General features: G+C 37.8%; 2 protein-coding genes across 7 annotated transcripts in view; both read right to left on the bottom strand.

Moving 5' to 3' along the window:
• Positions 1-821: 821 nt before the first annotated feature.
• NSUN3 (NOP2/Sun RNA methyltransferase 3) lies at positions 822-21,316 on the bottom strand. Of its 2 annotated transcripts, XM_052665866.1 has the most exons (7): positions 21,200-21,316; positions 19,084-19,193; positions 17,718-17,740; positions 17,294-17,637; positions 15,633-15,787; positions 14,705-14,826; positions 822-2,184 (listed from the first exon to the last, which is right to left on the bottom strand). In XM_052665866.1, exons 2-7 carry the CDS (start codon positions 19,096-19,098, stop codon positions 1,923-1,925), a joined length of 921 nt encoding a protein of 306 aa, XP_052521826.1. In that variant the 5' UTR covers positions 19,099-19,193; positions 21,200-21,316; the 3' UTR covers positions 822-1,922. The 2 variants fall into 2 exon arrangements, with proteins under 2 accessions (XP_052521826.1, XP_052521816.1); XM_052665856.1 differs by lacking the exon at positions 17,718-17,740 and having other exon boundaries at positions 21,200-21,312.
• Positions 21,317-23,157: 1,841 nt separating this feature from the next.
• ARL13B (ADP ribosylation factor like GTPase 13B) overlaps positions 23,158-26,669 on the bottom strand; it is a 47,017-nt gene continuing 43,505 nt past the window's right edge. For all 5 annotated transcript variants that reach the window (XM_052665831.1, XM_052665822.1, XM_052665841.1 and 2 more), the window contains one exon: positions 23,158-25,269. In XM_052665831.1, coding sequence (XP_052521791.1) covers positions 25,190-25,269 — 80 coding nt within the window. In that variant the 3' untranslated portion in view covers positions 23,158-25,189. The remainder of the gene's footprint in view (positions 25,270-26,669) is intronic.

The following is a 26,669-nucleotide window of genomic DNA, read 5'->3' as shown; positions in this document are numbered from 1 at the left end:
ACAGCAGCGAGATTCTATTTGAGGGCAAACTGCCCCAACCATTTTTCTTCTCGGTCACAGGAGCCTAAAGAACTAAAGCTACTGTTTACAATCAGCATCTGTTTTTAAGCAACAAAGATTTTTCTACAGTTTAGCTTCCGTGGTTTTGAACATTGCCATCTCACTGCTTTAGATACTAGGCCAGGAGGCTCCCAATAAATATACAGCTCAGAGTGGGGACAGACATTAAGCAATCTATGACAGGACTGCTGTGAAGAGTTAAAGCCCATCAATATAACAAGGTGAGCAAAGAATAAAAGCATTAAAAACAAAATTCATTCCAGAGACAAAAGGTAGTTTACTCATAATGGTAACAAGCATTTTTCAGCTTGCCACAACAGAATTACTAGAGAAACTGAAGCAGAACTACTGCATTTCCAATGGAACTTCTGACAGAAGACCTCACATCATCAACATTCTTCTTACCTTTGTTAATGAGGTGCTGAATCAATAATCATTTTAACTATTTTTTTCCAGTATTTATGAGCCAATGTCCTTCTGTTTTCAAGAAGAAAAAAAATTGCATTAGTCTTGGTTTTGGTTGGGATTGATTGTACACGCATGTACACAAATACGTACACACAAAATATGACATCCATATGTACACAATCACGCAAACTTGAGACATGTGCCATACACCCCCAAAAAAATCTCCACTCTTGACAACAGCATTCCTTAAAAATTCACTATAAGCTTCAGTCAGGGGAACAACTTAATTTCTTTGCTAAGAGTGGCAGAGGAGGACTCCATTCTATTTTAACACAGGCATCCAACCAAACAGATATACTGTTACATGATTTATTCAGAGACAAAAGCCAAGCACTGACAAATCGATGCTTTATACACTCAGTCCATCCACAGTATACGTGAAAATACAGTTTGCATGTGTATATATGCATGAACATGTACATACCTGCCTATACAGCCATATTTCTCTACAGCACTGCACAGCAGAACTGAGGAAACCTAAGAGAACATTAATATGTATTCTTCTCACTGAATCTCCTGTACACACCACAGATGTACCATCACAAATTCATTTAACATTCCTTTACTTGGGATATAAGCCACCTCTTCAGATTGTTTTGTTCATAATCACTACAATCACGTAACAGAACTGTCTGAATACGATACCACTACTGCAGTTATTAATCATTCCGGTTCTGTGTGCCTCATAGCCAGCTCGATATACTGCATTATGTCACAAACTAAGTATCAAAGCTAAACACATCTAAGTCAACTGTTACAGAGACCTTTCAAAAATATAAATTATTTTTGTAAGCTAAAAAAGGCTGGTGCTGATATACAGATGCAAAGGTCAGCAGCTAAACATAAGACAGTTTTCAACCATTAAACAACCTAACTAATATTAAACCTGTTTTGCCACCGCTAGGAATAGTCAGAGCTAAAGATGACCAACTTTGCATACAAAGCAGCTCTTACAAGAAAACACATTTCAAGATAACACATTTCAAGGTATCTTCAAGAATGAATGCAGGATTTCCAAAACTTCAGAAGCAGGCACCACTCAAACCATTTTTGAAAAATATACTCTATTTCATCAGAATTAGTAATTTTAAAACAGTACAAAAAGAACCACACAGGCCTCTATTCAGGAATACAAATCCATTTAAGAGCATCACCTGGAAAATACTGCCAGGCTCCGATTTCGCCCACACACCCATGTTAAAAAACACATTTTGTATTTTTAGGTAACCAGGTTACATTTCATTTACATTTTATTAGGGAGCTCCATATACAAAACAGCAAAACTTGAAATTCAGTTGACTTGGACATGCGTGTGTTCAAACACACACACACAGTATAGTAGAAATAAATACAGTTTAGTTGATTAGTGAATAAACTAACGGGCATCAAGCGGACTACATTTTCCTTAATTTAGCTACATACATTGGACCCCACGCTCTCCCTTTCTCTGGCAGAACCAGAAGTTCATGCTGTTGTGTAGCACTGTGAAAAGTGAATTCCTGGGAAACAGCTTTGGCAATTTCACTTATATTTACAGGAATAACATTAGTGCAGGAGTTCAGAATGAGATTTATTACACTGCTGTTCTCTTCCTTTGAGAGAGTGCAAGTAGAGTAGACCAATGATCCACCAGGACGCAGTGCTTTAATAGCAGACCTGCAAATAATGAAAAAAAGCATACATAGTGAAATACTGAGGGATAGAATAGGGGAGGCAAAAAGGAGGAAAGGTGTGAGAGTTGTAAATCTAGATTTACAAATAGGTACACAAATAGGAAAAAATAACATCATGAAATATTAATAGAATAATTGACAGTTCAGGAGAACACCTGCATCACAGTTTTGCCTCCTCATTCATTATTGTATTATCAGTTAATTAAGAGTGTGTTGGTTTTTTTAATGTAAGAATGACAAGTAGATAACAGCATTCATTCAGAGTTGCAGAATATACTTTGGATCATTTATATGCACAGCATAACTGTGAAAATGCTGCAACTGTGCATACAAAATGGGTGAATACCACATCAAAAGTGCTAGTTAGATACTTAGCTGGCTGCTGGAGTGAACAAATAGCAGAATGTACTGTTGCAGTAATAGCCTGGACTAATTGCTCTGCTCTAATTTGTGCAATTTCAGCAACTTATTCAGCATATATCAGGGCTGGAGATTTCACTTAGACACTACTTCTCAATCTGATTTCCTAAGGAAATATGATTTGTTGCATTATATCATCTACCTGTGTCTACGTGTTTATATACCCTTATTACCCTGTTGACAAATACTGGCTAAATAAGGGCAATATTTCACGACTACTGATGGACAGTACAGGGTATTCCCTCCCCTCTCACCCCTCCTTAATTCCCCACTGAAACTGAGACTGAACAAACTGCTTACTTTCCATTAAAGCAGATTCCCAAGATCCTTCTCATAAAGAAAGACAGACTGTAATTTGTAAGAGTAAGAAAATGAGACATTCAATTCATAAACTTACAGCAAATTAAAAAAAGAAAAGAAAACCTTGTACCACAGAAGACTACTGAATTCTTAGATTGGCAGGCAACACTGAGATGACTGCATTGACCAAGAAGAAACAAAACCAGCAACACAAAGACACTAAGTGGAAACGAAAAACCCCAATCCTCAAATCAGGTGAGCAGCACCCAGAAGCAGTGAGCCTGGTTTCAGGCTCAGATGAATAAACACAATGCCACTGAAATAGCAATTCCTCCAGAGGCAAGCTGAGGATCTGCTAAGCATGTTATCAGAATGAGAAAAAAGAAAAAAAGAGTGAAGGAGGGAGAAACCTCAAGTCCCTTCTTTCTTTTATAAAAACAAGATTGGGCCTTTTCAGTATGAGAATCAATAATAAAAGCTTTATCACAAGCAGGATCAAAGCAACTCTGAAAGTCCTATAAATAATAGGGAAACACCCGGACAAATGACTGAGATAATACATCACTGTTCACCTTCCCAGGTGAAAACACCTTTGTAATATACTCTATACTCTTTTCATTATACCATTAAACTTTGTATTGTATTTCTCTGAGGAGTGTAAGATCATCTTGCTCATTTTTATTAGTCTCAGTAAGGTTCATCAACAAGCCAAATACATAGTTAGTGTAACTACACTACTCCAGTTTTACTTAGCATAAGGGAACAGATCTCTGACAACAGATGATGCTAAAAAAATTAAAAGTCAGTGTTTAATGCCTTTGTTGTATCAGTTCAATAAAAAGATGGTGAGTGAGCAGATGGCTCACATTTAGCATAAGTGAGAGAACAGGTCAAGATCAGCCTGTTATAGGTAAAGAACAGGTTACAGAAAACTTAAGTAGTTTGAATACTTTCAATTTAACTGAGCCTAATGGACTCATTCTAGGACACTTCCAAACTTAGCTAAAGCCTGTGAAAGAGCAAGCTTATCTCAGACTTCTGAGTAGTTTCTGAGGATCTGTGAAAGTGTTTAAGAATATTGTAGATACAGTCTGATACAGATGGCATTAACCACATCACTTTGAGACAGTAAATATAGAATGGCTGTCATACCAACATTTTTCCACGTGATCACAGAATGATTTATGTTGAAAGGGAACCCTGAAGGTCACATTGTCCAACCCAGACCTTACTTTCCAAATCTGCAACTGATGGGTTGACAGTTGAATTACATGATCACAGAGGTCTGCTCCAACCTTAATGACTCTGCGATTCTAATTACCAGCATTCACTTCAATTACTCAGTCCTGGATAGTCATCCCTTCTCTTCCTCCTGCACCCCAATACACATACACCTTATAGCAGGGTTCAAAAAGTATTGGACCAGAGAGCCTCAGCTGTCTGTCCAAATAATTTTTTGTTTGCCGCTCTTGCGCTATGGTGACAGCCGTCCATTTTAATGGGCAGAGTTAATGCTACTTCTGTCTGGCTTGTCTAACCAACCAAAACACACCCAGATGCACCAAAGACAGCCACTATAAAGCAGAGCACGAAGTCACAGTATGCACATCACAAAATATCTGCAAGGAATTCAGTAATATTCCATTGTTTCACAACAAACAAAAGTTTTTAGATGTCCTGAATTGGCTGCCTTTTTATTTAGATTTCAAATACTAGAGTGAAAGCAATCTTTATGAAATTATCTTCTTAAAGCATAATTAATTGCACCATTTTCTAGTTTAGAAATTCTGCAGTAAAGCATCTCTTCAGAATTTTGGTGTAACGCTCATTGCCATTTTGCTGTGTCTCGGTACAAAACAACCCAGTGCCCAAAGTGTCACCTGTTCATAGTTTCTAATGAGGAATCACAGGCCACACTGCAAATCCTGCACTTTTAAACATATGAACAAAACAGTTAAGTGCCACAATGAGTCACTATCAGGAAGCAAGACAACATATCCACTTTCTTAGACAAACGTAGACACTGATAAAACAGCTGTAAATGTAGTTCATGGGCAGTTCCTCATTCATACACAAAGTTGATTATACGTATCCAAATTTAACATGTAAAACATGATGTACGAAACATGAGCAACACTTCACAGAACTGAAAAGGTCACTGAAATATGCGGTTTTGCCACAGGCATAATTGTTTCTGCTACTACAAGAAAGGAGAAAAAAAAAAATGTTCACAGTTCAGTTACTCCTTCTAAAAGTATGTAGCTTTGTAGGTGTGCTACAGCAGTATCTGAAGATCTAAGACCTTAGTAACGACAGCGTACCTAAGTACTGTTCCAAAAGGCCATTCTGTGAGGCCATTCCTAAAGAGTGTTCTGTGTTTAATCATAAACAAATACAAAATCATTAAAGAAACAGGCAAGTATATTCTTATTCTGAAGATGAACAACAAACTAGGATCAGTGCACAACTCTCTGTTTCCTTAGACTTGTAGCAGTTCTGGAAATCATAAAAGCATTTTCCCCACATCTAATAGTTGCTCAATTTCTAGCTTTTTATCAGAACTTACTGAGAAGAAATCTAAACAATGTCTTAAAGTGTAGCTCATCTTCATAATATTATAAGAAACCAAATAGTTTTCTCATTTTTGTATTTTCTCCTTCCTTTTACACCTTCTCCATATATCCAGGAATGCTGAGCCACAGAAAAACAGCCAGTCAAAAATGTGAAAATATTTCTGCACAACAATCAAGATGTACTTTCAGTACACCTGATAAAACTGTATTCAGAGTTGATAACTACAGCTGCATTCCTATAACGCATATACTATATGAGAACTCAAACAAGTGAGAAAATATTTTTACTGTTAAAAACTGGAAAAGAGGTAAGTACTGATAAAGTAGGCCAGCCTAGACACCGCTAAATGCTTTTCTCCTATGAAGTAACAAACATTCTATTTGTTACTTCACTATTAGGCACTAATAGGCACTATTTCCAAAGGCACCACGCTCCTACCATGAAGACCCCGGTGCAGGATTCAGAAGAAGGAGCAACAAAATTTCCAGAAGAAAATCAGAAAACCTCACAACAAAAACCAAGACTCCTTGACAATTTTCACTACCCCGTAACCCAAAAAAGTTGGGCTGCTGAATGCAAAGTCATCTTTACTCTGAACCTATGTCATGAATTAAAATACCTAAGGGAGATTACTTGACACTGCAAGGTTAAATCACTGTATCTATCCATCTTGACAAGCTCAGCAACAGCTGTTTCAGCAGCAGCGTTCAATGTCAACCAACCGCCATCCTTGATTAAGCTGTGCCTGGCTTCTGAAAAACCTTCAAAGAGCTGCAAAATTCAAAGTGAAAAAGAGCTGGGCTCAAAGTCACAGAGGGATAATGTGGTGGGTTAAGCTGATTCAGAGAATCAGATCCCCTCATCGTCAGCATGATAGAGAATTCATTGATAAGAAAGCATGCACAAATACATTTAGTAAACTAATCTTCTATAAACAAGGGAGGGAAACAAGTCCCATTAAAGGGGCATATCAGAGCTAGACCATAACACACTGACACCCAGCAGAACCCACTATCGCTGCTGGGACTACACAGTTCAAGGATGTACAGTTCCTCTTACAATAGGTATTATCACTCTGATTCTTATTTAAAGCTTGACTCTCAACAAAGCAATCCAGTGCTTGTCATGAGGTACTTGGCAACTTCCAAACATGAGCTCCAAATGTGGATAACTAAAAAGGATGTGAGGGCAGAAGACACTGATGGTTTTTTCACCTCTCTTTTATAATAATGTGTTGCTTAAACATAAAATATATTAGGTAATTAAACCACAGTGATTCTTCTCGTAGTGGTACAGATGTTCTTCTTCCAACTTAATAAAGAAGTAGCAAAACTTAGTTGAAATATGAATAGAGTTACACTTAATTTGATAACTTGAAGATACCTGTTTACCATACTGAATTTTACATGTGACATGCACTAACACTGCAGTTTCAAGCTTCTCATGAGAATACATATTAGAAGGACAGGAAACTTTTCCTGGAGCCTCCTATGTCCAGTTTTCCATACAACCAATTTTGTCTTACTATACTGTCAACTGCTGATGTGTGTAACTCAGCTTGTGTTGCACCCTATCATATTGCACCATTGCAGAAGTGAGAGGTTATTGTTTTAGTTCTGTAACCTGGTCAACACACAGCAAAACAAAAGAAGAATAAAACTGGTAAAACACAAAGCAATCAATTAACATGCACCATTCATCATATAAGGCCTGAATCCAAAGGTTCCGCTCTTCCAGGATACAATATAAAACAGCATGCAAAAAGAAGTATATTATAGAACTGCAATTACTACTGCATGTTTGTGAGAAAGCTTACATGTTAAACTAAAGGAAAAAAGTCAATATTTTCTGAGATAATTAATGCAACTTAGGAGATATCAGTTTCGTACAATTAGAGAAACTCACTACAATATCAAAATAGTCAAGTCATTGTAATTACAACAGCTAGAAAATAACAGGTTATACTGAGATTAACTGGTACGTTATTCTGTGGAAATTTGCTTGATGCTTCTTCTGTCTGCCTCAGCTTACTGACATTATTACTTTCCAGTCACTGAATTTGTACTTACATCTTTCCAGTACATAAGTCTAAACCATAATCCAAATATAAGTTCCACCTCTCCTCATTCTAAATGAGTTTTGTCAACAAAAAAGTTTTGCTCTTTGCAATATGTTTTTTGGATACAGGTTCAATAGCACTTATTATACCACAAAGTCAGAGGTACAAATGGTGCATCAGTCTCTCTTAATCCCTCATAAATCTTGAATACTGGATAACATTTTATTTTAAAGAATACACTATTTTGGAACATTTTCGTTTAAGTTTACTTCTCAAGAAGTTTACTTTAAAACTAGAAATAGAGATGATGCTATTAGAGGAAACAGTAGTATGATTATTTGATACCTCTGGAAATAAAGGCAGCTCTAGAGCCAACTCTAAAAGCACTAAAATACAGTTAAGCAAGAACCCTAAATTAAGATTTTTCACACTATGAAAATTAAACATGATAATCTGACATTTTAGTTGTTTTAAAAGTCTTGGCATTGCCAATTCTCTTTCAAAAACAGGCAGACAATAAATTTGTAATTCAAAATTACAACTAACACCTGTATGTTCAGCCCACTCCTCCTATGCTTGGGTGTATGTTGCAGGCCACTGGAAGGGTCAGCATTAATTACATTACTCATTTAACCTTTTTCAGTGTTTAAAGAAAAAGATAGGGTATATTTTAGGGTATTTTAAAATTAATAACACTTCAACAGCGCCATCTTTTGGCAACTGGAATGTATTTCTGCTCAATATGCACGACCATGATCAGAATGAAACCTGCTAACACATACAAACTATTCTAGAATTAGAGTATTTCAAGTTAAGCTTGCTTTTATCCTCAATTCTATTCTTTTTGTTGACAAAAGATATCAGGCATTTCTTTCTTTCTCTTACAGTAGTCCAGGTGCATCATGGTAATAAGGACTGCACGTTAAAGGTTTTGCTTAGCTTTTCCTCAGATAAAGCCAAGATGATAAGGAAATCCCTCTTATGATGACATGCCCAGTTTATAATAATTTGTGAAGAGCAGTGACAGAGGTGTACAGAGAGAGACAACTTCAAATATCACAACACAGTATGGTAACAAACAGCTATTTTGCAGAATTAAACTAAACAGCCTTCAAAAAAGGAAACCAAACACACCTGCTCCAGTATCTTCCTCTGAAAATTCCTATCAATAATGTTTCTACAGCAAATATTTTCAAGTTCTTCTGATAAGTATATTAAGACTTCAAGAATATTAGACCTCAATTTAACATTATTGAGCTTCCTCCTGTGATGCACACTGAGTCCTAGAACAATCACTATGTTAACACAAGGCTACGAGATATCCTTTGCTATACTAAAATTGCCTTACTAAAATTGCTAAAAGTACCCTGACAAGGACAACAGATTAGGTTATTTCTATACATATATTTAAGAGTCAAATGTGTCAATGCAATACCCATCAACTTTTCCCCCACTCTCAAACGTTGCAGCTGCCTCATACACATACATGCTGTGCCTCCACACAAGCAGTGTCACTGACAGTAAGGCTAGGTGTAGTTACCCTGCAGCAGCCAAAGTCAGCTCACTTCAAATCAGAACTTCAGTCATTTCAGTCATAGCAGGATTAATGCTTGCAGAGGTCCATTCCTCTTCCAAACTTCAGAGTTTTATTTGAGAAATTATTAACATAGTCAGCCCAAATAGAAACTTTTCAACTAGAGAAGGCAGACCAGTAGACTTTTGAAGCCTACTGTGACTTTACCACGCAGGTTCTGAAGTACTATTTTTCATTACAATTTACGAATCACACATATATAGAAAAGAATGAAGAGAGAAGTAATTTTTTGTCTTCATTTGTTCACATTTGTGAACCCAAGTATCTAGCCACTGAATAGATTTTTTTCTGTTTATTGATTCCAGATTTTTTTTGCAACCCACTAGTTGATAAGTAAATTACATAAATATCAGGGACTTGTTAAGTAAGTTATGAACAGAACACTCAAAAGGCTTTAGGAACTAGGCAGTACATAAGTTCAGAAATTATTTCATCTCTGAAGAAAGATGAGATTGGGCCACAACAGCAGCCTCTGAAGACTGAAAAAATTGAAACCAGTCATAATTCCAAAAAACCAACCAGAGTCTATTCTAAAATAAATAAAGGCATTCTTTTGTTCCCTGCTACAGGTGTTACCTACCGATGAAAGACTGACTTTTAATACGAACAAAGAGGCAGTATGTCTCTCACACTCATTCAGACACTTACTAATACTCAATTTTCAAACATTAAGTGTTTTAGTTAACAGCTATTTATATAAAACAGATTCTGGTCTGGTTTTCCAGGGACTGACTGCTCCCACCTTCCCTAAGCTCAAACATTGTGCTCCCCTCTTGCTGACACATCCCTACTTTTGTCTCATGGCAGCCTCAACAGAAAGGAATAAGACTGACTTGTACTTCTAGCAGTGTAACCAACAGTCTCTTGAGGAATAGCATGGAATAAATACTGACATACGCATAATTAGAACAAAATGTAAAAGCTCACTGTCCAGCCAACAGCTACCAAACCACTTTCAACCGAAGGGACAAGACGGTACAGAAAAGGAGCCTGGTTTTGCTCAGTGAAATGCCCTGAAGAGCACACCTGATACGAAGCCTTGGGCAATCACTCTACATAAATTACTCAATTTTTCAGAGACGGAAAGCTGTTAAGGGAAGAACCACCTACAGAATCTGCCAGAACAATAGTTACAATTCTAACAGATTCTCAGTGGAGGTGAGTAGATGATTACAGAAAACAAGAGGGAGTACATAAGGAGGAATAGGAAAAACTCCAGGGGACAAGCCAAAAAACAGTACAGACATGTACATACCCCTCACTTTCCTACATGTCTTCTCTTCCATTCTCCACAGAACACAGCATTTATTTCCTCTCTCAATTCACCACTGCATCACTGACACCTCAGTTAAGCATTTCCTCAGATCATTTGAAAATGCTACATAACTAACCCAAAGAGCTCTGATGTAGGAGTCTAGTACTCTCAGTCAAGGCTGCCATATATCATTACATGTCCACATGTCATAAAGGCTCTCGTCTTAACAAAAAAAAACAACCAACCATAGAGTATGGTGGTATCCATACCCTGATACCTCGCCATATGATTGCATACTACCTACTTAAAATAAATAAATAAACCAGAATTTGCCTTCACTTTACAGCAAAATAAGCAATTTGCAGCACACATACATCAAAAAAGGGTAAAAGAAACATTGTAATTCTTCACTGATGAACATGTGGAAAACTCTTCAGTGAAAACGCAGAAGACACATCCGAAATCAAAGGATTAATAGTGGAGTTGCTGTATTTTTTCAGTATTTCAGTATTTCAATATTGAATACACTTTTTTTTCCAATTCTTTTAATAAAAAAAAATCTATGATGAAATTCTATGAGCACATTTATTCTATGAATCTATGTCGCAGATTTAATTACAGAGAGCAGCTTGTAACTTCAATTGTTTGCATCCTAAGCTTTCATGAGAAGCTTTATTATTCACTTAATTTTCAAAAGACTGGGCTTCAGAAAATAATGCTGGTCTGCTGGTAAGCAGGTTAGCCTTTAGAGACTTAGGCTGCCAATTCTACTGATAACTTAAGGGAAAATGTCAATCTTATTTTACAGGTGACTGAAGCGTGCCATGCACATTGACTCTGGTGTTCAAGAGGGAAGACAAGACATTGGACATTCTGCTAAAAGGTATGTGGAGTGTTTAGGGGCTGTTCTCGTGGATAGTTATCAAGCAGTCAGGAAAAAAAGTTCCTTGTTTGATTGCAGTGAGTTGCTGACATGCTTTAACAAACCATGGTGATGCTGGGACATGCTCACTGTCTTGATGGAAGCATTTCATTAACCAAGGGCAATAAAGTCTTTTTCTGACTCCTTAATCTAGATACAATGCTTCATTTTGAATTCTGAAAAACAAGAACCCATACAACCCAAAAGATCAACTAGCAAAACAAGTATTTTGTATTACTGACTTTGCCACCAGTAATCAGAAGAACAGAATAGTCATGTCTCTTCAAACCTCATATGCTCAAAATTCTCTCAAACCTTTTAGCTTTGTGCATGCTTGCCTTACACGCTCAAAACTAATACATCCTCTTGTAGTTATTAACTACTTTCAGAGAAAACTAGGTGAAAAAAAGTCAGCTACATCTTTTAAAGTCAGTTTGAGTTCCTCTGGACCAGAACTGTATGAGACACCAATTAGAGCTGTTTAACTCCTGCAAGATGTCGTGTACAGAATTAAAGTAGTCTGAATGCCTTTGCTGCATTTTCTGAAGTGCATCCTGTTTGGATTTATTTTCAGCTGAATACTAACAGTTTATTTCAGCTGCAATAAGTGATTCAGAAATAATTACAACATCTGTAACAGTTTCACCATCAAGTTATTATGCACTCGACTTTAACCCCCCAGTTTAATTTTCATCTGAGAACTGATAAGATTGGTAAATTCATTTGTGGGAACCACTGCCTTTCACGCTAGCATTCACTATCAGGAAATGAACATTCCTTACTTTGCAATTTGTTTTCTGCATGAACACTCCAAATAATAACAAGATTTGCAGCATGTTCTTGGATTATAGCACTCTGCAGGGATGCTTTGGTTTTGATATTAACAATCACTATAGTCTCAATTTCCTTCAAATCAGTGATGCCCTTGTTGCTTATAAAATTTGCTGTTCAACATCTATGCTATTCATTTACATTTCAGATTTTGTTCAGACTGGTGGAGGAAGAACATTACATCAGTTTCAACTTTTTTTTTTTTTTAAAAAAAGATTTTTTACTCCCTGAAGCCTTCAAGCACTTTGTACAATGTATTACAAAAACTTTTTCTTCCTCACTGACGTCCCCAGTTCCCCCTCCTGCAAAGAATGATTTGCTTTAGCCAAAACCCCAAAACAGGATGACAAAATTCAGAACAGGATTACAGGTGAGGCATCACCATAAATAAAAAGTAGAAATCACAAATTATGTGCTGAATGCCACTCAAAATAAACAAAGATTGCACTCCCTTTCGCATTTTATAATTCTCATTTGTAGGTAACCTCTTTTGCTGTCTTCCTGATACAACAAAATTATTGCTATTCTGAAGTCACACCTGGTTTTTATAATTTATCTTCAAATCACACCATTTCTTCCACTACTTTCAACAAAATTGCTGACATCTAGCTTTATATTTATTTTTGTTTTACAGATAGAGCAACTGAGTTGAGAGATACCCATGAACATAAAGCACAAGGCAGCCTGAATAAGTAACCCAGAGCCAGCGCTGTGTGAGCTCAAAGAAAGTGATTTAGCATACGTTCAGCCTTCCTGGATATTACTGGAAGGTATCTATTACCAGAAAGTATCAGAGACTGAATTCTAACTGAGTTTTTAATTTATAATTATGTACCCTGGCTATAAAACAAAGGCTCAAGTAGGTAATATTCTAAATCTTAGTTTTGCAAAAATTCTAATGCACTTGCATGAATCATTTAGCCTTTCCTGCTCTCATTTTATAATTTCCTTTTTCTCCTTTCACGTACAATCTGATATGCCATTAATATTGGAAATCCTTTCTAAAATAATCAGAAGGAGCAATAAAAATCCAGCAGACACATACAATCCTTCTAAGTACATTATTAGATTAAGTGTGCAATCTTTACATCATGAAACTCACCATTTAATTATTGTGCCCCAAAATCTTTTAGAGAGAAATAATATCCAGTGTGCATAACAATACTATTCAATCTACAGAACTGCTCAGATATATCTGAACGATAAAATGTAAGTCAAAGTAAAAGGATTTTAAACCCCATATCAAAACTGTTCTAGTCCTTACAAAGCTTATTCTTGTTGCTACTGTGAAGTATGCTCTCAACAGACAAAATTCTTTCCTCAATTTAGGAATAATTCAATTAAACCCTATTTGGGGGTGACAGGTGCGTATTTCTGCTTCGTTTTGTTCCCAAAAAAAAGTTCCTGTTGTCACAAGTCTTTCACTTCAGCATTACAAATTCCAATGATTTATGCAAATTCTCCAAATTTCACTGCATGATATATGCTTTCTTTTGGTTGGGAATCACAAATTGGATTTTGTATGTCAAATATTGAAAAGAAAAAAACTGAAATAGGTCAGTGTTTTAAATATGATCGATTTCTTCAAAGGAAATAAATGACATGATGCATTACTGCAATAAGATACTCATATTTCTGCTATAAATCACAGGCTTCTGATAGGTCTTTTTCAGCCAGAACTTGTGCAAGACTACCTGGAAATGCTGTAAAAGGAACTTTCCGTAACGACTACTTTTTTTTTTTGTAATATGTTGTATTTCCCCTCAAGTTGCTTTGACAGATAGACTTCAGGCATGGTTATTTCTTAGTTAAAAACACTGAAGACTATAAGGAATTACCGAGAAGTCACAGGACAGTTTTTCCTCATTGGAGAAAAATGAGTTTCAAAGGTTTCACAAATGCTAGCCAGCCTATTTCTGGTATTATTAAAGAAATGTAATACATGACAACTTTGATTTAAGCTACAAGGTGGAAGCTCCTGAAAAATAGATAGCCTCCCCCAGCCTGGTGCCCCCATAAACCAGCATCCTTTTACTTTTTTTTTTTTTTTTTTTCTTTTACCCAATTAGTTATGCTAAGTTGTATTTTTGGGCTAACAGTAACCAAAGGGGTACACACACACATACACACAAAAAAAAATAAGACTACTCTCACAGTTTAAGACAAAGAAGCAAACCAGGAATACTGTGCAAGTTTTTTCACTTCAGATAAAGAACATTTATGAAATCAATTTAGCTTTATTCACTAAAGATATACCAGACTGATCTGAATCATCTGAAAATAGACATAGATACAAGTTAGTTAAAGAGCACCATGCAGAAGCAGCACAGCAAAGGACCCAGACCTCACCACTTATGTTACACCATGCAAATTTCCATATTCAAATTAATTTTTTCATCTAAACAATAATTGCAACAACATACTCTTACGGGTTTTTTTCCTCATGCAGTGAAACTTAGGTTTGGATTCTAAACATGACACATCTTGACTCATATAATTTTCATTAACTACAAAAGCTCCTTCAACAGCTCCTCTTCACACTTCTCACCTTAGCAGCTGGAACTGCAGAACAGGTAACTCATTCCTTTGTAGTAACCTACGTGTAGCTTGCTGAATATCAGAAGAGAATAACCAACTTCTGTCATTTGAACAAGGAGCATCAACCAGTATCTATACAAAAAAGAGCAAATAAGACAATTCACAATGCAGATATTCACTTTCTAAGAACTGTCTATCAAACTACTTTTGCAAGCACTGAGAAGACCATATTTTACTTTCCATCTTGGGTGTGGGAACAATCTAACTACTATGCTGAGATGTGGCATTCTTAAGGAATCACCAGGTAGGAAGAGAAAACAAAACATAAGAAGGTGCTGCTCCAAAACTACCCTCTACCTGGATGGATCTTTCTTGTTCCTCACGGTAACATGATGGAAGGTGCAACAATGGCAGAGTAGCAAGACCCCAAGCTGCACTGAGTGAGGATCTGCTCAAACATGACAGCAGAAGGCAAAGAAACAAAGGAAAGAATGTACTTATCTTCAGAAGGCCTCAGGTAGACAGGGATCTCTAGCAAAAGATACCCTCGTCTCCACCTTCAACCCTTAAATGAGGTCTGGGAAGGGGTGGGTGCTGGTTCCATCTCTTCTAATCGCTCAAGTGCATTGCTTGCAACTGAGCTCCCCTGGGTTGGCCCTGCCTACCCACCAGGTGCTCAATCACTGGCTCAAGCCGTGACTTTGCACTTCCACTACATACCTGAAGCCACAAGCTCTTCGTTATCAAGGCTCCTTGTCAAGACTAACTGGATAACATCATCTAGCACATGAACAAACATGCAGTAAGGTTCATCAAATGATTTCTGAGGCTCTGCAGATGTTTATATAACAAAGCTACAACATTGTGCGAATGTTCTTCTGAACCCAACAAAATAAGAAAACAAAGGGAGCAGCATATGAAAAGTAGTGGAATGTTACCTTGTCATAGAACTCAGGCTTAAGTTCTCCAATCTGTCTACCATCTAGGTTAGAGACAGTTATTAAGTTAAATAGTGGATCTGGGATGAAGGATTCCATTGTCTGTTTCAACCATCTTGATCTCAACTCATCATACTCATTACAGTGAAATTGACCTTAAAATAATGAAAAGAAAGTAAATGTTCTTTAAAAAAAAAGTTACACAATTCTCAGAAATTCTACGGATACTTTCTGTGAAAGACACTGAGCTTATAAAGTATGTGCTTATGTTATCACACGTTTTATAGCACTGCTTGTTTTTTATAAACCCTCACAAATTTCAACACGTTCCTATAAAGCAATCCATGAATATTTACTAGGAATAAAATACTTAAGTTAGCAATAGACTTCCACAGTAAAACAAACTTTAAACATAAGTCACATCCAATGTGCTATCTGAAGATTATTCTAGATTCTCCTTCTGCCATGGCGCTTAGATAACCAAGTATGTATCTCTTATAAATTAACAGCCTTTTAACTGAATGAAAGCTCAGCTGACTGCACCCCACGCTGCAACGTGTCAGAGCAGTCAGAGCTTTTGAAGAAAAGTCACTTGTATTTATCAAGCGCAACAATACATTTTCTCTTACTTCCTATTGCTATTTTATTAAAGTTTTTCCTTTCCCAAATCTGGATACCCATCTGTAGTTCATCCTAAATTCTATGTCTGCTATAGACAGCAGAATACATCTCAGCATCCAGCCACTCACATAGAGCCACAATCAACCTTCCTTGAACCCTACTTTCTCAGCAACAAACTGATACCTTTAGAAGCAGAGGTAAAAATCAACAAACGTTCCCCCTTAGAAAATTTTTGAAAGGGTAACCCACATTTCATTTAGCTCATCAGCAGGATTCCTCTAAGTGAGAGAGAATGAGAACCAGCTCTAATCAGTGAGACAGGTGGTTCCAATTAACATTCTCATCTGTAAGAATCTAAGTTGCTGCAAACATTTTGAGACAATTACCCAAACTAACGGACAAACTTGGAAACAGTAACCAAGGCTTAGTTGAAACCCCCAGCCTAGCAAAACTGGGCAACACCAAGCAGCAGCTTTCTAAAATGTTAGGGTTATCTCAGAGCTCTCTTCTGCAACATGTAGGTAAATCAAGACTGGAACTTATTAAATACTGGTATAGACCAATTTCTTGCCATAAGCTTTCTTCCCCTGCCTAGATCTAGCATTTAATCTATATTCTATTTTACACTGGTTCATTTATTTACTTACGCTATTTGCATAGCACTGCCCAGAATGGAAGCAGGGGGGAAAAAAGTACAAACATTCTAGAGTTGTAAATTACTTAACTTCATGGGTCAACAAATCTACAAAGGACTTAAAGTAAAATTCAGTTCTTAGAAGTAATATAAAGAAATTAGTAGGAAAAAAAAAAAAGAAAAACGAAGCTACTCTGCATCTGTCTGCCAGTATGCAGTAACCTATATTTAAATAACTTCTGCCATTTTTATCAGTTTTAGGTAAATAGAATTCAAAAGAATGTTAGCAAACAGCACCGAACTAAACACTTTTATTAAATACCCTCCACCCCATTTCCAACTCTCATATAGAAACACATACACAACTCAAATAGCCCAGATGCAAATCAGCTTCTTGATACAGTACCTGGATGGGCACACTGTAGGATCACTACTGATTTACCCCCTGGCGCAGCACAGAGATCCAAAACATCTTCCCCATCCTTCACCTCTAAAGCCAGCACTGGTAACACAGAAGCAGCGTTGAGTAGATAATATTCTTTCAGTTTACCAGTCTGGTGTTTTTGTGAAGGGAACCTCCTAGGAGTTCTACTGACATAACACTTCAGTGATCTTGGAAGATAGGGCAAAGTTCCTCTGAAGGCAGGATGATATCCCTGTGCATTCAAGGTGTCCTCCAGGTCAGCAGAGTGGCTGAATTTGTTGAGCAGGACGGCGTGCTGCCAGTACAATGGGTATGTGAGTACCTCTCTAGGTTGGAAAAAGGAAAATCTATTTAATAACTTGACAAGTAAGATGAACTTCCCACCACACAAGAAGCCTCTTCTTACATATGGATAACCAGATGATTCTTCTGCAAACAAAAAGGAATCATCCTGATTAGATACAGTTGTGAAAAACATGCAGGAAAAGAACTTCAACAGGAAATCAAGCCATCATTTTCCTTAGTTATTGCATTAAAACACTAACTTCTTCTAAGTAAGGTGTTCTCAATTTTTCCAAATTCTTTAACAAACGACTGTGGAAGTTATAACATATGAAACACAACTTTTTCACTTCTCTAGGGGCAAATAGCAACTGTAACATTATTTATCAGAAATCACAGCAAAAGCAATCCCATCGGCTTTGCAGTGGTCATTCCAGCCAATGCTGTATACAAGCATTTGTAAAATGCAATTTTTACAAGTGTCCTTTGCTGAATTTCTATGTACGTTCTACAGTCGCTGCTTCAGGAAAAAAAAAAAAAACAAAAAACAAAACCTAGGTGAGGAGACATTCCTTGAAGATAATAGAAAAGCAGTGCTTAAATACAGGAATGCAACTGTTCTTATTTCAATTTGATTTTTTCAGGCTTTTCTTCAAAGATTTCCCATTTTCCATTTGAATTCCTATCAGCAATATTCACTGACTAAAAGCAGAACATAAATTGATCCAGCCTAAAGAGTTTTTAGGTTGATTCAGTTCAACTAATGCTGCACTTTCATGCTTTTATTTACACATATATATTTTCAAGAGGTCATTCAGAGTAGTAACATGGTTACTACAAATATAAAAGAAACTTTTCCACTCAAATAATGTGGCAAAGCTCACATGACCATTCATCTTGAAGCTAACTGCTTTTGTTCACATTCCTTACATACAAGCTAGGCAATAAACTCCCCCAGAAGTGCTCTTCTATGGCTTTTTTTATGAGGAACTGCCATCTAGCAGGGAAGGCAAGGTGTCCTCTCTGAATTCCAGTTTTCCAGCTGCTGTGTGATTAAGGCTCAAGTTAAGCGACACACTTCTCTGTACAGATACACAGCCAGTTCTCAATTTCTTCTAACATCTCAACTATGAAGCTGTAGAAAAATACTAAGAGCAGCTGCAAAGTAGAAAGGGTTACTTTTTTTAACTGTTCTATAGAACAGCTAACAGAGCATGCAAGACAGTAGTATTCTGGCAGTGCACACACACACATACAGGTGAACAGAAACTTAATCACCACATCAAAAAATCAATGTCAGGGAAAAACGTAATAATTCCAATATCTAACCTTCTGTTACTTCTCGTTTTTATTACAGTTCTAAGTGACAAATAAACTGGAACAATTGCTACAATCTATGCAAAACTCTTTTGGAAGTTAACTTTTAATTGCTTTATAAACTATCAGAACCTCTCCCATTCCCCTACCCCAGTCTGCCTCAAACAACAGACCTGATGCTGCTCCATGCATCTCCCAGCTCTGTCGAGTACTGCTTCTCGAAGTGGTCCAGAACAACTTGACAGATTTGCTTTTGGAGCTTCCCTTTGGTTTTATTTTCCAGCTTCGGAGAAAGGAGTTAAAAGGGCAAAAAACCAAAAACAACTATTAAAAACTATTACAATATTTTTTTCACATTAAATCAATTAGTATCAGTGATAATCAAGATATCGAGGTGGTATGCCACACATATTAAAATGTAACAAACTGAAGAACTAAGCTAGGTCCTTTCTCCTTCCTCTCTTGTTAGCGAGGGCAATCAAAGCCTGACAAACATATTCCCTCACCATGCACACTAGGATTATGTAGTGGGTCCTGTGGCTGTGTGCTATCAGGAGCGAAAAAAGCAAGCATGACTGAAAAGAATGTCTTCCTATTGCTAAGGATATGAAAAACAATAGGAAGATGTTGTACAGGTACACTGTCCAGAAGAGACAGACCAAAATGAGTGTACCTCATTTGGTAAATGTAAAAGGAAAACTGGCTTCAAGGGACGAAGAGAGAAGGCTGAGGTACTGAATGAGTTCTTTGCCTCAGTCCTTGAGAGAAGGACCTGGGGATTCTGATGGATGAAAAGCTTAACATGAGCCAGCAGTCTGCCCTTGCAGCTTGGAAACCAAATAGTATCCTAGACTCCATCAGAAGAGGGGTGACCAGCAGGGACAGGGAAGAGACTGTCCCTCTCTACTCTGCTCTTGTGAGGCCCCATCTGAAGTACTGTTTCCAGGTCTGGAGCTCTCAGTACAAGAAAGAGAGAGAGCTGTTGGAGAGAGTCCACAGGAGGGCCACAAAGATGATCAGGGGACTGGAGTACCGTCCCTACAAAGACAGACTGAGGGAGCTGTGCTTGTTCAGCCTGGAGAAAAGAAGGCTGTGGGGTGACCTCATTGCAGCCTAAAGGAAGTACCTAAAGGAAGCCTACAAATAGGAGGGGAAGCAACTATTTGAAAGGGTAGATAACAGCAGGACAAGGGGAAATGATTTTAAAGTTGAAGGAGGGAAGATTTAGGTTGAATGTCAGGGGAAGTTCTTTACTGTGAGTGGTGAGGTGCTGGAACAGGCTGCCCAGAGAGGCTGTGGATGCCCCGTCCCTGGAGGTGTTCAAGGTCAGGTTGGACGGAGCCCTGAGCAGTCCAGTCTAGTAATAAATGGGGAAGTTGGCAGCCCTGCCTGTAGCAGGGGGGTTGGAGATTCATGATTTTTGAGGTCCCTTCCAACCCAGGCCATCCTGTGATTCTCTGAAAAGACTGCTTCCTAGAACCTGGAACTTGGCAATCACTTCTGCCAAGGCTTACCTACACACTTAAGTAAAATCCATTGAAATCATTGTACAAGTTCTCTGGAGCCACAAAGCACTGCAACAATGAAGTTATTCCAAGAATAATAATTTGAGCCATGGAATTTCTTGAGTTGGAAGTGACTCTTAAAGGCCACTTAGGCCAACCCTCTGCAATGAACAGAAACCCCTACAGCTCCATCAGGTGCTCAGAGCCCTGTCCAGTCTGACCTTGATTGTGCCCAGGGACAGGCCATTCATCACCTCCCTGGGCAACCTGCTGGAGTGCCTCACCACCCTTACTGTAAAACACTTTGGCCTTATATCCAACCCGTTTTCCCTCTTAGTTTGAAACCATTTCCCTTTGCCCTATCACAGCAGAACCTGCTGAAGGGTCTGTCCCCCTCTTTCTTACAGCTCTCTAATTAGCTAGAATTCAGCCATGATTTTGATTCTCAGCCCACAAGAAAAACAAACAAACAAACAAAAAAAAAACAAAACAAGACATATGTTTCACTTCACAAGAAAGAAGAGCTTCTGGTTTCTGAACAAAGCTGTATTATTCACTAAGCGGACACAGAACTTTGCCGGGCTTTCCTCCTTGGGGCCGTGCCACACCACCCCCCTCCAAGCTAGGACCATCATTCCTCCACTTCCCTTAGAGCCTTTCACGGCTCACCCTTAAGCACGCAACCCCGAACACACCACCACCCCCCCGCCGGGCGGCGCAGGAAGGGGCCGGTCGTTCCTTCCCGCCCGCTTCCGGCCCCGTGCCGCCGAGCGCGGCGCCTCACCTGCTCCGGAGTCTGGGCGGCTCCGCGTCGCCGGAGCAGAGCGACCCCGGTGGGGAGCGGCGGCAGCAGGCGGGCTGCCGCGTGAGGCAGCCTCATGGCCGGCTGTGGGGCGGGGCGGCGAGGGCTACTGGAGCACTGCACTGCTCTCTACCGGTCAGCTGGCTGCGTGCTGGAAGCGGGTTTTTTTTCTTTCTTTCTTTTTTTTTTTTTTTTCAAAGCGACATTGGAACTACCGTTCCATTGCTCAGCATCTCTCCGTAAAACACTAGAGACAGAATCAGAGGTTGTAAAGACTAATAAGATCATCGAGTCCAACCACCAGCCACCACCACCAGTACTGCCCACTGGCCGTGTTCCTCAGTGCCGCAACCACACGGTTCTTCAACACCTCCAGGGATGGGGACTCCACCATCTCCCTGGGCAGCCTGTGCCAATGCATTGCCACATTTTCTGAGAAGAAATACTTCCTAGCATCCAACCTGAACCTCCTCTGGTGCAACTTAAGGCCATCCCCTCTCATCCTATCACTGTTACCGGGGAGAAGAGGCCTACCCCACCTCACCACAGCCTCCTTTCAGGCTTAGAGAGTGGTAAGATCTCCCCTGAGCCTCCTCTTCTCCAGACGAACAATCCCAGTCCCCTCAGCTGCACCCCATAAGAGCTGTGCTACACACCCTTCACAGCTCTGTTTCCCATCTCTAGACATGCTCCAGAGGCTCAGTTTGCTGAAACAAGACCATGGAGACTTGTAGGCTCCTTGTGTGAGGAAGGACATCAGTTCTTTTAGCCTGCTTTTGCTGTTGTTGCTGTGGCCCACTTAAACCAGTACGCTGACTTCTTCAGTAAGAGCAATTTGGAAACAGCAAGTTCCTCTAGCAGGGCTCTTTGCTAATGACTGCTTGTGCAGCTCCTCTGCACTTACACTGGCCTCTAAAAGCCAGAATGGAAAGGGGTGCAAAGGTAAAGGCAAGAGCGCCAAATAAATATTTGAGTTTCAGGCACTGACTAATGAAGACTAGGAACATTCATGCTCACCTCATGCAAATGATCGTCAAACTTCAAAGCTAGTTTAAAGTGTTTCAATCAATATCCTGAGGAGCCAGTGGGTGAAACGGAGTGCTCCTGCATACTCAATTGAAAGGAAACCAGAAAGGTTTTTAATAGATGAGTTGTACCACCAGATATGAAATAAAGCTGGTCTAAAAGTACAGTTCTCTGCAGCTGTAGATCTGCCAAGTCCTATTACTAACAGACGCAAGAAAATACATACAGTTGAATTGTACTTTGCCAATAACACAAACCACAAGCCTGCCTTAGTGAGGCATTAAGTGTGATCAGTACCATGCTCAATACCTGCCCTACAGTCATGGAGTGTAATTAGTACTGTACTATTTATGTGCCTGAGAAAGGCTTTATGTGGAGAGTTCAGGATGAAGGAGGAAGTTGTGGGATGAGGGAAGCACACCTTACAGTTCTCACTCTGCACTTCCCTCAACCTCGGTCATTCCAGTAGCCCAAGAGGAAAATAACTTGATGTTAAATTCATATTCAGTGAGGCGTATAGACAGAACGTCAACCTTTCCATGGCCTATTTCCCTAAGTTTTGTAAGGTCTTGTTACCACAGAGCAGTTGCCAAGAGCAATCCTGGGTAAGGAAACAGTTTATCTGAAGGGGGGAAGTTCTTCTATCTTAGGATAAACATCTCCAAACTACATTTGCTTTTAAAATTTAGAGCTTTATGTACTAGCAGTGCAAATGAGGCTTGTAGACATAAAATATTTTTGACTATTTTTGCCTCAAAAATAAAAATTATGATAATGTGGGAAATGTTGATGCTGTACATTAGTTTTAGTGTGGGTATAAATGCAATCTTGAGCAAATAAAAAATCAAAGTAACATAAAAAAAGAAAAAGCTGCTGTGGTCAATACATTTTCATAAATAAAACGGTATGAAACATTTTCAGTACTTTGGTCATTTATTGGTACAGATTATTTTAAAAGCAGAAACAAAACTGATACACGTATCCACACGCATAAGACGCTTAGCACACATTCCACACATAAGTAACAACATCTTACCTTTTAGTTTCTCAAATTTTGTTTCCACAGCAGTATTTAGCTTTATTTTTTTAATAAAGACTTAATTAATTTATTTTTATTAGTGTTAATATAAAAGGGTAATGCATTTCTAGAAACTGAAACTGTAAAAAAAAAAATAAAATAAAATAAAAAAGAAGCAAAAATGGAGTCAAAATAATGAAGCCAAAATAATGAAGTGGTAACAGATTAAAATTGGTTAAGATTGGGATTGTACTTATAAAAAAATATTCAATCCTTCCTCCAGTAAATATGTTTGTTTGAAGTGAAAATGACTAAGTCTCTCAAATCATCAAACTGAACCATAATACACTATTAGAATATAAGAAAAGTGTTCTCATTCTGACAGTCACATACAAATTGTTTTCTCTGTCTGCCAAATTTGCAAGCCTGGAATACTCCTCTCTACCCAATTCAAACTTCTTATTTTTAAGACTGATTCTTTTTTCCACTCAAACATACTCTTAAAATCTTAATTAATCATGTCATTTCAATACGGTATACTTATTTGTGTAACTTTCTGACACTGCGGGTATGCAGCAAAGATTTCTAATGTCAAAGTGCTGAATGCATCACATTAATGTAATTTCTTCTCCAATCATTAAATAATATCACTTTATGGAAAACTGAGAGCAGAATGGAAAATCAGCAAAGAGCACTTCTTAAAAAGACTCTGAATAAGGGTTCTGTCCTTGTAACTAAGTGGCACAGCTATATACTTTTATATAATATACCAATGGTTGCGTCGGAAGTAAAAGGAAAGACGGCATATAGAGCGTGTCAGTAAAAACGTAGCATAACCATTTCTAACCTGTTTTACATATTCCTTGTATTTGATCTTTTTAAATGTAAAATTAAAACACTACACAGGGGCATTATATAACTTCTTAAAATTCTGGAGATTCTTTTATTTTCAAGATGGCATTTTACTGTTAATGAGATTAAAAAGTGCTGGAGCTTAAACGCATATTGGTTGATTCAGTTTTTCATCAGAACTGATGACTGAATTAGTGCAAAACTTTCACAGTGTGCAATTTCATTGTATGTTGTAACAGACAAAACAATATTCAGCTCTATTTTTCAAACTAAACTTATTACCTACACCCAACTCAGTTAACAAAACTAAAACAATGTATAAGAAAAAAATCAGGCGATTCAAATAGCTTAATTTTGTAAAAAATGTATTTATATTAAAGTTCCCTTTCTACCTACCTCCCTTCAGATTGCCAGAAATAAGTAATAAAGGTAATGTAATCCCTAATAAGAGATATTGCTACTGTAAGAAAAATGTTAATCCAAACACATTTTACTTGCATGTATTTAGGTATCAGCTTTCTTATGCTTTCTGGGTGTTGTTTTATTGATAGTAGGTAGGAAAATCCACATATATTTTCAAATAGTTTTATAAAAAGTTAGAAAAATATACTTGATATTTGTTGTTTAACCTGCCTATATTCACCGTAACATACATAAAAAAATGCATTAGAACCATTTATTAGCTGCAAAAATATCAACCACTGCACAGCACCTGGTGAAAGGTGTCAAAGAGAATATAAAATCCAATATTTTATCATCTTGAAGGTATTTTTCTTCGGTTTTATAGCTATGGATTTTCACAAGTAAACCCAACATGTATTCCCTACTGTGTTCATAGGAGCTTCCATGAAAACACAGATCATCCTTGCTTTCATGCTTTCTTCACCCTGAAGTGCTGGTGATGTGAAAAGTAAATGACAAAGTAGAACAGAATGAACTCTGTGTTTAATTGTTACCAAATTTTTACTTTGCAAGAAGCTCATAGACTGTCATTTTAAAAATTTTCCTTCATGGACAAAACCCATTTTACAATACAATTTCTTGACCATGCTTTTTCATCGTTATCTGGGATCCAGTTAAGCAGTGACATCATGGGCATCATCACTGTTTGGTCTTTGGCGTACAGTTAATGGTGGCAGAGGTTTTCCATAGAAATCTGTATAAAAAAATGCCAGAGAAGAAAAACACATTAAATGGGTGTTTACCATCTCCTTTGCTTAATAAACTGTTTAAATAAGGCCAAATGTTGTTTCCATAGCTGACATGTTTAGAGCTAATTCCTACAAAGCAACTTTCAGGCATAGTGCTAACAGCTGCTGGTGTAATGACCAAAAAAACCACATTTAATTACATTTTGTTAAACATGCATCAGCACTTGGAAGATCACATCCAGAAGTAATCTACAAACATCCTGTAAACGACTGTTTATAAGGGTGGATAGTGATAGGACAAAGGGGAATGGTTTTAAACTGAGACAGGGAAGGTTTAGGTTAGATATTAGGAGGAAGTTTTTCACTGAGAGCATGGTGACACACTGGACCAGGTTGCCCAAGGAGGCTGTGGATGCCCCATCCCTGGAGGCATTCAAGGCCAGGCTGGATGTGGCTCTGGGCAGCCTGGTCTGCTGGTTGGCAACCCTGCACATAGCAGGGGGGTTGAAACTGGATGATCATTGTGGTCCTTTTCAACCCAGGCCATTCTATGATTCTATGATCCTAAATATAGAGCATGAAACATGAAAAGTATAGGACTGGCAACAGAGAAAATGAAGTATAAAATTTGAATCTTGGTGTATTCAGTGCAGCCATTGCAATCAAGTTTTAAGTGACAGTAACACTAAGCAGCACCCAAAATTTTGTTTCCTTTTATGCATGGCATCTATCTTGAAAAGCATACTAATTTTCTAGAAGAACTATATTATGAATTTTTAGATATAGGTGTAACATTACCTGTTGCCAATAAAGGAATTTAAAGGAGGAAAATCATTCAAAACTATTAAGTACATTCAAAGCTATTAAGTACACCAGAAGAGAATAAGCATCATCCTTAAATATTTGCTAGTGATACAAAAGAAAAAAGAAACAAGACACAAATCATGCAGAGAGGTACATACAAAATGTTTCACAAAAGAAAAAAAAAAAAAAAGATGGTAAGAGGAGGCAGGTATCAAAAAGAGAAACTAAGTAGCTTTTTGAATTATTCAAATCTCAACATGGACAATTTCCTCCCCAGCAAAGATTTAACAACACGCCACCAAACACAAAATTCAACTTTAAGAGAGCATAGTTTTCCAATAAAAGCTGTATTACACTTGTTCTAAACATGAAATAACTTGAATTAAAACTGCATTTCCGAGCTAAAGCTAACAAACACAAGTTGTATTACGTTGCTCTAAGAATCTAAGAATATGTATACATGTGTGTAGGATCAAGCTTTTAGCTATCACTGCATAAGCAAAATGCATAAGCAAACTTCTGTACTCTTGGAATCCCTTGACTTTAATGGAACTAACTCAGTATTCCATCAACATCTGAAAAGCAACAGAACTGCTAAAAA

The sequence above is a fragment of the Tympanuchus pallidicinctus genome, unplaced genomic scaffold (genome assembly GCF_026119805.1).
Source record: "Tympanuchus pallidicinctus isolate F22 unplaced genomic scaffold, pur_lepc_1.0 scaffold10, whole genome shotgun sequence".
Taxonomy (NCBI): domain Eukaryota; kingdom Metazoa; phylum Chordata; class Aves; order Galliformes; family Phasianidae; genus Tympanuchus; species Tympanuchus pallidicinctus.
Note: the sequence above shows the minus strand (reverse complement) of the source record. Positions and strands in the feature narration are given on the sequence as shown.

Bases quoted from the DNA above. Each gene is read 5' to 3' on its own strand.
- NSUN3 (XM_052665856.1), bottom strand. From the start codon at position 21,295: ATGAGGCTGCCTCACGCGGCAGCCCGCCTGCTGCCGCCGCTCCCCACC. The intron at 19,194-21,199 runs GTGAGGCGCCGC...CTTTCTCCGAAG, and splicing joins CCGCCCAGACTCCGGAGCAG to CTGGAAAATAAAACCAAAGG. The intron at 2,185-14,704 runs GTGAGAAGTGTG...CATTATTTGCAG, and splicing joins CTGCAGTTCCAGCTGCTAAG to GTCTGCTATTAAAGCACTGC.